A 12129-nucleotide genomic window follows, 5' to 3' on the forward strand; every position below is an offset into this window, starting at 1 on the left:
CTATATTCAATATTCTGTAATAACCCATAATGGAAAAGAATCTGAAAAAGTATACATATACATATATATGTATGTATGTATAACTCAATCACTTTGCTGTACACCTGAAACACTGTAAATCAACTACAACTAAAAAAAATTAATAAAAACAAACAAAAAACAACCACAACAAAAAAAAGGAGGCTAGCAGGAGAGCCATAAATTTTAAAGGTAAAAAAGGCCTTAAATATTCCATTTCTTCTCTTCTATTCCTCTTAATTCCCCTTGGAGTTACCCTTTTCCCTTTCCTTTCAAAAAGAAAAAATATACATATTAAGTGCTCTGCAAGAGTGGTATATTCATTCTGACTCAAATTTCCCAGCAACTTCCTCAACACTCATAAGTGATTCCACCCCTACTCATGAAAATGCTTTCCTGAAAGTCCTTTATTGTCTGCTAATACCAGATCTTTTGTCTGGAATTTTCAGTTCTCCACCTGAAGCCATGTTTTAATGATGGACTGTTCATTCCTTCTTGAAACTCACTCATCTTGATTTCTACTATTTACTCCCTGGTTTTCTGATTACTCCAACGTAGGTGGTTTTCCTCCACTTCACACTATTCAGTCAGTCCCCAAGTAATGTTAATTTATTGATTCACTCATTCAGAGTGAACAGTCCCTGCCCTCATAGAGTGCTCATTCTAGTACTAACAATTTTTCCATCTATAAAATGTCTAGGGAATTTGTGTCTTCCTTTCCATTATCACTGTCACTGCCTGAATTTAGTCTCAATATCTCTTTGTGTTCTTCAACCTATGGGATGCAACTCATATGGGCCATTAAATAAATTTAGTGGATCACATTAAAAAAAAACCAGACAAACAAAAATAGGATAGAAAATCAGAGCGCATTCCACATAATTAAGAATTGTTTTATGTAAGGTAGATAGCTAGTGGGAAGCAGCCACATAGCACAGGGAGATCAGCTCGGTGCTCTGTGACCGCCTGGATGGGTGGGATACGGAGGGTGGGAGGGAGGAGACGCAAGAGGGAAGAGATATGGGAACATGTATATGTATAACTGACTCACTTTGTTATAAAGCAGAAACTAACACACCATTGTAAAGCAATTATACCCCAATAAAGATGTTAAAAAAAAAAAGAAATGCTCAAAAAAAATTGTTTTATAAAAATGTTTCAGTTATATTAATATATAATATCATATATATTCATAATGTTAATATATAATATGCTATTCTTTGCTGATCTTAAACCCCTGCCCAGCAGGGTCTCCACCTCTGCCTCTTCAAAGTCTTCCCAGCCCAGGTGGCCCAGGACACAAACATCTCCACAAAGGCCTCCACTTTCATAACTGGTAGCTCCCTTCTTCCTCTTATTTCAACACAGTACTTATACCTTTCTTAGGCATTTGTCACACTCTGCCATGTACAGCAGGCAAGAGCCTTAACTCTTCAACTAGATTGTGAGCCTCTTGGCAGAAGAAAAGACATCTTAAGCCTCTTAATGGTCCCCTCAGATGTTTGTTCAATGAATCTAGTCCTAGCATCTACCAGAGGAGAGAAAAATCTCAATATATTACATAGTTGCCTTTCTCAGAGAAAAGTCTGTGAGTAAAATCTCTGGAGAAAATAAATGTAGTAAGATTTGACAGCCGATTTTGTGATCACACTTAGCAAAGGCTGTCAGACAAGAAAACATTTTGACAAGAGAAAGGAGCAATATACTGCGTCCTCACTAGTAACTGTCACACACATTACACACCTGTAATTGGTTTACATCAGTACTCTCTGGAGAACCCAGAGCATCCTTTCTGCATAATAATAAAGACAGTTTTGAAAATAAAATTTAAAATCACAACATCAAAAGCTTAGTGTGGGGCTTCCCTGGTGGCGCAGTGGTTGAGAGTCTGTCTGCCGATGCAGGGGACACGGGTTCGTGCCGCGGTCCGGGGAAGATCCCACATGCCGCGGAGCGGCTGGGCCCATGAGCCATGGCCGCTGAGCCTGCGCGTCCGGAGCCTGTGCTCCGCAACGGGAGAGGCCACAACAGTGAGAGGCCCGCATACCGCAAAAAAAAAAAAGTTTTTTCCAAATACCGTATGCTAACGCATATATATGGAATCTAAAAAAGCGGTACTAATAAACCTAGTGGCTGGGCAGGAATAAAGAAACAGACATAGAGAATGGACTTGAGGACACGGGGGGGGGGAGGGGAAGCTGGGATGAAGTGAGAGAGTAGCACTGACATATATAACACTACCCAATGTAAAATAGATAGCTAGTGGGAAGCTGCTGCATAGCACAGGGAGATCAACTCGATGCTTTGTGATGAAGAGGGATGGGATAGGGAGGCTGGGAGGGATGCTGAAGAGGGAGGGGATATGGAGATGTATGTATACGTATAGCTGATTCAATCTGTTGTACAGCAGAAACAAACACAACACTGTAAAGCAATTATACTCCAATAAAGATGTGAAAAAAAATTTTTTTAAATATTGTTTTTCTTTAACAATAAGAATTAATTTACAATTTAGACTTCTTTTATGATCACTGCAGTTCAAATGCCCAAATGGTGCTCTAAGGTATTGCTTGCATCTGTAAATCCAAGTTCGTCACATAGCGTTTCAATCAGCATCTCCTTCCAAGTGTGTGTTCTCTCACCAAAGACAGCTCTAGATCACTCCAGCACCCCAACTCTTCAGCTTCTGCTTATGCATTACCAACTCCTGAAGAAATACATTTGTCTCATCTGCTGAAAGTTCAATATATAATTCTATTATCTTTTACTTTATTCCAATTATTCCCTAAATACTCACTACAGACTACACCAGAAATTAAACCCAATCCAGGACTGATAGATCATACCAGTCTTAGTTCCTGTCCTTTCTACTATTAGCTGTACATGATCTTAGAGAAATTACTTAACAATATAACAATATTAGTTCATATTTGTGTGGCAGTTTATGGTTTTCAAGTACTATTCATTCAATCTTCAAGAAAAACCTCATAAGGGACTTCCCTGGTGGCGCAGTGGTTAAGAATCCGCCTGCCAATGCAGGGGACACGGGTTCGATCCCTGGTTCGGAAGACCCCACATGCCGCGGAGCAACTAAGCCCATGCGCCACAACTACTGAGCCTGCACTCTAGAGCCCGCCTGCCTAGAGCCCGTGCTCTGCAACAAGAGAAGCCACCGCAATGAGAAGCCCGCACACCGCAACAAAGAGTAGCCCCCGCTCACCGCAACTAGAGAAAGCCCATGCGCAGCAACGAAGACCCAACGCAGCCATAAATAAATAAATTAATTAATTTATTAGAAAAAAGAAAAACCTCATGAGGTACACAAAGCAGAAGCAGATATTATTTCCAATTTAAACCAAAGAAACTGAGGATTTAAAAAATTAAATGATTTGGAAAAACTATTTCATTTCCCTTGCTGAGTACTTACTATATACTTAAAAACTACTCTAGGTGTCATGGAGCATAAAAGTACAGAACAATCCCTGTGTGGCTAGCTTTTAACGCCACAGAACATCTCATGCAGCTGTGGATCCTTGGGATACCCTTTCTTCTCCCTGAACCTAGCCCTTGGAGAAGCCAGTGCTGCTGGGGGGTCATTCTACCCCTCATCCTGCAACAATGGTCAGAATGCAGGTTGGTACCATGTTCCTAGAAGGCTAAAGCCTTTTAAAGGTATTTCATTTGACCCAGAAATCACAATTGCATGATACTATTTTAAGGAAAGTGAGAAGTAAGCAAGCATTGTTTATAACAACAAAGAGGAAACAAAAATCATCCAATACTAGAGAACAGGTTAGATAAAGTATTCAACAGAACACTACATACATATTGAAAGCTACATTAATTCATATTTATAGACATAGAAAGAATTCTATGATAAATTTTTAATTGAAAGAACAAGTATATGGTTACATTATTATGAAAATACAAAGATGTTTAAATGTGCACATATAGGAAGTGTCAATCTCAGAATGAGAGGACTATAATTTTTTTCTACTTACCTGGATTTTATAAATTTTACAATAAGCATTACTTATTAATGAAGAAATCACAAACCTTTTTAAAAAATAAAAAACAAAAAACTTCAAGTTATTTCCCACTTTAACATGAATATACAAGAAATACGAGAAGTGCATACCAGGAGTTCATCCATGCTAGTTTGACATTTCTCAAGGTTTATCCGTTTGATCGCCACTTTCTCCTTTTTAGGGGCACAATATGCTGCTTGGACCACAGCCGTTGCTCCACTCCCTAAAGATAAATATATAAGTGAGTAAATATGTAGAGGGGTAGATAAAAACAAGACATTTTAAATTCTTACACAATTTAAACAAGAGAATAATTGTTAACTTATTCTTACACTCAACAAAAAATGCAGAGAAACACTCTAAAAAGTAGGGTGTCAATAAAAGCAAAAGCCTTGACCATTTCATAGAATTGTCAATAAATACCAGCACACACACACACACACACACACACACACACACACACAAATAAAAGTTGCTTGAGTTCCAGAAGTTCTAGAATATGATGGCGTAGGCTCACATTTCCCTGCTCTTCTCCTCTAAATACAACTAAATACCTTAGAAATAATTCAACAATCATAAAGACAATCTGAAAGGTGGAAAGAAGCAGATGGGCTGGCTAGGACCCTCAGGATGTGAGGAAAAGCACTACTGTAAGCTCCCTGGGCTTTTCTTTTATCTCGCACATATCCATGAGTGGGCACCAGAACAGCCTGCTTCCTGGAACCAACAGGGATAGACAAACAGACAAATGAGAAAAATCCTTTCTAGCCAAAGGACTGTGAAAGGGGAAGCTCAGTAGCAACCTAGAAGACAGATTTCCCGATCCTTATCCAGGACAATCCACCCAGCCCACCACAGCATCAGCATCAGCAGGGTCTCCACCCCACACCCAGACAGCAGCAGGCCAGATGCACCACAGGGGCAACTAGGTCCCTGCCCCACACCTGGGCAACATCCAGCCAATCTGCCCACAGCAGCAGCAGAGGGGGTGGGGGGCGGAAGGGGGGGAACCAGACCCACACCCACCTGTCAACCAAGGTAACACCTGCAGAGATTAAATAGGAGTCCTGCTGTGCCAGAAGAATAAAGCAGAAGATAATAACACTGCCAGAGCTCTGAAAACTCACTTATCATAAGAATTACATAGTTCACAAAAGGAGGCCAGGACTTACACATTAAATCTAAGTAGAGTAACTGCCTACTAAAATAGAAATTTTAAATAGGATCAGGAGTCTCCTAACATTAATATCCTAAATGTCCATCACACGATTTAAAAAAGGAAAATCACATCGTCACACCAAGAACCAGGAAAAACACACTTGAATGAGAAAAGACAATCACACTGATAGACACACCAAAATGAATTACTAGTTGGAATTATCTGACAAGAATTTTAAAGCAGCCATCATAAAAGTGCTTCAACAAACAGTTAAGAATTATCTTAAAACAAAATAAAAAAATAGAAAAGCCTCAATAAGGAAACAGAAGTTACTAAAAAAAAAAAAAGCACCAACTGGAAATTATACAACTAAAACATATAATTTCCAAAATATAAAACCTGCTGGAGAAGCTCAATAGAAAAATAGAGATAACAGGATAAATTCAGTGAACTTGAGGATAAGATCAATAATTTTACTCAATCTAAACAGCAGAGAGAAAACAGACTGAAAAAAAGAACAGAGCTTCAGGGAGAAGTGGAATAATAATAAAAGCTCTAAAATCTGTGTGGTAGGTAGAATAATACCCGCCCCCCCAAAGGTGACCACATCCTAATCCTTGAGACCTGTGAATGTTACCATAAATGGCAAAAAGACTTGGCACATGTTATTAAATTAAGGATGGAAAGATGATCTTGGATTATCTGGGTGGGCCCAATTTAATTACAAGGGTCTTTATAAAAGAGACGAAGGAGGGTCAGAGTCAGAGAAGATGAGACAATGAAAGCAGAGGTAAGAGTAATGGAGTCATGAGCCAAGGGAGGAACCTTGAAAACATACTATGTGAAGTAAACCAATCACAAAAGACCACATATTGTATGACTCCATATATATGAAATGTCCATAGAACAGGCAAATCCATAGACACAGAAAACAGATTAGTAGTTACCAGGGGCTGGGAGAAGAGGAAAATGGGAGGTTAATGCTTAATGGGTACAATTTCTTTCTGGGGTGAGGAAAATGCTCTGGAATTAGACAATGATGATGGATGCAAAACACTGTGAATATACTAAAAAAACACTAAACTGTACACTTAAGAAATGGTTAGTTTTTAACACAACATTGTAAAGCAATTATATCTCCAATAAAGATGTTAAAAAAATGGTTAGTTTTATGTTAAGTGACATATCTTGATCTTTTTCAAAAAGGGAATACTACATACTACAAACAATTTTAACTCATAGTTCAACAATTTAGAAAAAAAGGAAGAAGCAGGAGCACTTTCCAACTCATTTCATGAAGCCAGTATTACCAACACCAAAACAAAACAAAGACATCACAAGAAAAAACAAAACAAAACTAACTACAGACCAATACCTCTCATGCACTTAGCTGCAAAATCCTTAACAAAATGTTAGCCAATTGAATCCAGCAATAGATACTACACCACAACCAAGTAGTATGTATTCCAGGTATGCAAGGCTGGTACAATTAAAAAAAAAAAATCAATGTAATACACTGTATCAACAGGCTAAAGAAGAAAAATCATATGAGCATATCCACTGACACAAAAACACTTTATAAAAATTCAACACCATTCATGATAAAAAAGCTCTCAGCAAACTAGGAATAGAGGGGAACTTCTTCAACCTCATAAAGAACATCTACAAAAAAAACACCTTACAGCTAACATCATACTGGTGAAAGACTGCCTTCCCTCTAAGATTGGGAAAAAGGCTAAGATGTTCATTCTTATCACTTTTATTCAACATAGCACTGGAAGTCCTAGACAACACAATAAAGCAAGAAAAAGAAATAAAAGGCATCCAGATTGGAAAAGAAGAAATAAAACTGTCCCTGTTTGTAGATGTCATGACCATCTATATAAGAAAAGCTTCTAAAACTAATAAAAGAGTTTAGCAAGGTTGCAAGATAAAAGGTCAACACACAAAAACCAACTGCATTTCTATATACTAACAACAATCAAGTGGAAACCAAAATCTTAAAACACAGTATCATTTACAATTGCTCCCCCAAAATGAAACATTTAGGTACAAATCCAATAAAATATGAACAGGATCTATATGCTGAAAATTACAAAATACCAAACAAAGAAAACAAAAAAGACCTAAATAACTGGAGACTTACCATGTTCATGGATTCAAAAAATCAACACAGTAAAGATGTCAATACTCCCCAAATTGACTACATATAGGTTTAAGGCAATTCCTATCACACTCCTGGCAAAGTATTCTGTACACATAGACAAGCTTACTCTAAAGTTTATATGAAAAGGGAAGGCCCTAGAATAATCAACACCATAGTAAAGAAGATGAACAGGGCTTCCCTGGTGGTGCAGTGGTTAAGAATCTGCCTGCCAATGCAGGGAACACAGGTTTGAGCCCTGGTCCAGGAAGATCCCACACGGCGCAGAGCAACTAAGCCTGTGTGCCACAACTACTGAGCCTGCGCTCTAGAGCCCTCGAGCCACAACTACTGAAGCCTGTGTACCTAGAGCCCCTGCTCCACAACAAGAGAAGCCACCACAATGAGAAGCCTGTGCACCAGAAAGACCCAATGCAGTCAAAAATAAAATAAATAAAAATAATTTTTAAAAAAAAGAACAAAGTTGAAGGATTCATACCATCCAATTTAAAGACTTATATAGTTACAGTAATCAAGACAGTGTGGTACAGGCAGAGGGACAGACATACACACATACACACACACACAAAAACAGAACAGAGAAACCAGAAATTGATTCACACAAATGTGCCACAGTGATTTTTGTGTGTGTGTGTGTGGTACGCGGGCCTCTCACTGTTGTGGCCTCTCCCGTTGCGGAGCACAGGCTCCGGACGCGCAGGCTCAGCGGCCATGGCTCACGGGCCCAGCCGCTCCGCAGCATGTGGGATCTTCCCAGACCGGGGCACGAACCCGTGTCCCCTGCATCGGCAGGCGGACTCTCAACCACTGCGCCACCAGGAAAGCCCCCCACAGTGATTTTTGACAAAGGTACAAAAGCAATTCAACAGCAATGGAATAACCTACTAGAATGGCTAAAATAAATTGTTTTAAGTGATAACACAAATGCTGGTGAGGATATGGTTAAACTGGATCACTCATACAATGTAGGCAGAAATATAAAATATGGTATAGCCACTCTGGAAAATAGTTTGGCCATTTCTTTTAAAACTAAAAATGAACTTGTACAACTCAGCATTTGTATGACTGGGTATTTATCTGAGAGAAATTAAAATTAAAAATTAAAATTTTTCTGAGAGAAATTAAAAATTCATATACAAGTTTCTGTTCACACAGAAACTTGTACATGAATATTCACAGCAGCTTTATTCATAATAGCTAAAAACTGGAAACTACCCAAATATCCTTTAACAGGTGAATGGTTAAACATATGGTATGTCCACACAGACAAATATTACTCAGCAATAAAAATGAACAAACTATTGATATGCACAATTACTTACTTGGATGAACCTCAAGGGCATTATGCTGAATGAAAAAAGCCAATCTCAGAAAGTTACATATTTTATGACTCCATTTATATAATATATAACACTTTTGAAATAACAAAAATAACAGCAACAGAGAACAGATAAGTGGTTGTCAGGGATTAGGGATGTGAGTAGACAGGTTAGGAGGGCTACAAAGGGGTAGCCAGAGGGACTTTGTGGTGGAATACAGTTCTGTGTCTTGAATTTAGTGGTAGTTACACAAAGGTACACATGTAATAAAACTGCACAGAACCATACACACATGCACACAAATGAGTACAGTACACATACAGATAGTAAGCTCTAAGTTCTGTAGATTGCTTAAAAAAAAAGAAAAAAAAAAGCCTAGGCTTCAATCCATCTATTACCCTTAATAAAATAATCTTCAAGGTCCATTTGCACTATATCACTCATCAGATCACTAAACCACAGCCACTACTTGATACTGTACTTTTTTTAAAATTTCATTTATTTATTTATGGCTGCATTGGGTCTTCATTGTTGCGCACGGGCTTTCTCTAGTTGCAGCGAGCAGGGGCTACTCTTTGTTGTGGTGCGCGGGCTTCTCATTGCGGTGGCTTCTCTTGTTGCGAAGCATGGGCTCTAGGCATGTGGGCTTTAGTAGTTGTGGCTCACAGGCTCAGTAGTTGTGGCTCGTGGGCTCTAGAGGACAGGCTCAGTAGTTGTGGTGCACAGGCCTAGTTGCTCTGCAGCATGTGGGATCCTCCCCGACCAGGGCTCGAACCCGTGTCCCCGGCACTGGCAGGCGGATTCCTAACCACTGCACCACCAGGGAAGTCCCAATACTGTACTTCTTGATAACTCAACGCTTTAACTTATTTTCCATACCCTGGATGCAATTTAGTTTTCTCCATCTCCATTCCTCTGTGTAAACCATTCACCTTGCTTGCTTTCTACATATTAATCCATACCTCCCCCTCCTTTTAAAGCCCAAGTCAAAACTCACCTAACCAGGAAGCTCCATGGAAAACACACTTAGATTCAAACAAACTCTGCCACCATGAGCAGGGTAAGTCTTGGTTCCCTGATTATGTGCTTGGAAATGGCAATGCTCAATAAATGTCATTATTGTTCATTTATTTACCTATTATCTTCCTATTAGACATTTAAACTGTTAAAAGACATAGCTGTGTCTCCTCAAGTATTTGATATAGGGTAGGTTTATGACGCTTCTAAAGTACTCGAATCTTTACCAAAACACATGAGATAAATTATCCTCACCAACTCCCCATCTCTAGCCATACCACTTAAACTGTAGTTTTTTTCAATGTTTTAATCACGGGTTCTCCTGTACATACAGCCTTGGATAGAGATGAAATGTAAACAATAAAAAAGAAAAAATGTACAATCATTAAATTCTTTCTTCCTTCCTCTCCATTTTCTCATTTTCTTCCCAAATAGAAAGTAATTTCAGGGACTTCCCTCGTGGCGCAGTGGTTAAGAATCCACCTGCCAATGCAGGGGACACGGGTTCGATCCCTGGTTCGGAAGACCCCACATGCCACGGAGCAACTAAGCCCGTGCACCACAACTACTGAGCCTGCGCTCTAGAGCTCGTGAGCCACAACTACTGAGCCCAAGTGCCACAACTACTGAGCCCGAGTGCCACAACTACTGAAGCCCACGCGCCTAGAGCCCATGCTCCACAAGAGAAGCTACCGCAGTGAGAAGCCCACGCACCGCAACGAAGAGTAGCCCCCAATCGCCGCAACTAGAGAAAGCCCGTGCCCAGCAAAGAAGACCCAACGCAGCCAAAAATAAATAAATAAATACATTATTTTAAAAAAAAGTAATTTCACAAAAATGTTTACAAAAGAGGAGATGGGGGAAGAAAAATATTGAAAGCATGTTGTATTTTACATGAAGCATTCTACTCAAAATTGCTTTTTCTTAATATAATTACTGTGCAATACATATTTTTTTAAATAAATTTATTTATTTATTTTTGGTTGCACTGGGTCTTCACTGCTGTGCGCGGGCTTTCTCTAGTTGCGGTGAGCAGGGGCTACTCTTTGTCATGGTGTGCAGGCTTCTCATTGCGGCGGCCTCTCCCCATGCGGAGCACGGGCTCCACGCACACGGGATTCAGGAGCTGTGGCTCGAAGCAGAGCGCAGGCTCAGCAGCCGTGGTACACGGGTCCAGTTGCTCTGCAGCATGTGGGATCCTCCTGGACCAGGGCTCGAACCCGTGTTTAGTGCATTGGCAGGCGGATTCCCAACCACTGTGCCACCAGGGAAGCCCCACAATACATATTTTTTCTTTCTCTTTTTAAAGCAGGTTCCTTCATGAGGAATTTTTCAAACCACAAGTCAACTTACTGGGTTTCAACCATCATTTTTCTTAGAGAAAACAGAATCAAATTAGAAACCATCAGTATGTATTGCACACAGTAAAAGTAAACATTATCTATCAACTATACTTCAATTAAAAAATACATAAAAAAATAAAAATGCAAATATTATCTTGTAAAACTTTTACTTCAGTGTAAATACACACGAAAATATGTAAAAGGTAACTGTTAGGAATGGTTTAGTCAAAGTGTGAAAGCTACTGTTCTAATGCCAGCAAATAAGCATTGGCTTAATATGAAGAATAATATAATGGAAAATGTAAAACAATTTCCAATAAAGCATCCTAATTCAGAAGTTCACTATTTTACATGTTTTGCATCCTCCATGCACCATCCCCCATGTCCCCTCTTCCACTCTTCTGTCCTCTCCTAGCTGGTTCTTCAACTGCTATGTTAGTGTACATTACACACCAGAATGGATTAAAGTGAAAAACCATGACTGAGCTTTCTCCTGAAATCCTTCAAACTGGGTAATCTTATCTCTTGAAACAGAAAAGGAGCTGCCCAAAGGCATGAGCGGGACTAAAAAAAATTTCACAGTCTCCCTCCACTTTACTAGATCCTGAAATTTAAAAGAGTAAGCAAAAATATGGATTTTATTCCTACCTGTGAGGAAAAAATAAATCAAATGAACCAAATCAACTGAAGATATTTTCCCCCCAAATTCTGACCAACCATCACTATTACAGATACATATTCTAAAGATTTTAAGTATTTTTCAGTAAGGCTTTAACACCAACTAAAGAGCTAGTCCAGACTGTTTATTCTGAAAGATGACTAAGGCACTGTCACCTGAACCATGGAAAATACAGGACTTTACAATTTCATAAACCTTTTTCTGAATAAGCCCTCTTGTCAGAGTCATACTGAAAATTAAAGCTCCTTTACAGAAACAGCTGTAAGGACAGTCATTATCATAAAAATCACGCTCTCTCTCCATACAAAGATGAAAATAAAGACACTGCCATATGCTCTGAGTAATTATTCAAGCAGCCTGATGGTTTTGCAATGAATCATCTCTCGCTCCTGTTCACTCTGG

The 12129-nt window shown here is 39.2% G+C and overlaps 1 protein-coding gene across 2 annotated transcripts in view; it reads right to left on the minus strand.

Annotated features, from left to right (window-relative positions):
- OXSR1 (oxidative stress responsive kinase 1) overlaps window positions 1–12129 on the minus strand; it is a 99408-nt gene that overhangs the window by 78633 nt on the left and 8646 nt on the right. For both annotated transcript variants that reach the window (XM_004277903.4, XM_033402155.2), the window contains exon 2: window positions 4157–4269. In XM_004277903.4, coding sequence (XP_004277951.1) covers window positions 4157–4269 — 113 coding nt within the window. The remainder of the gene's footprint in view (window positions 1–4156; window positions 4270–12129) is intronic.

Source organism: Orcinus orca, chromosome 10, assembly GCF_937001465.1.
Source record: "Orcinus orca chromosome 10, mOrcOrc1.1, whole genome shotgun sequence".
Classification (NCBI taxonomy): domain Eukaryota; kingdom Metazoa; phylum Chordata; class Mammalia; order Artiodactyla; family Delphinidae; genus Orcinus; species Orcinus orca.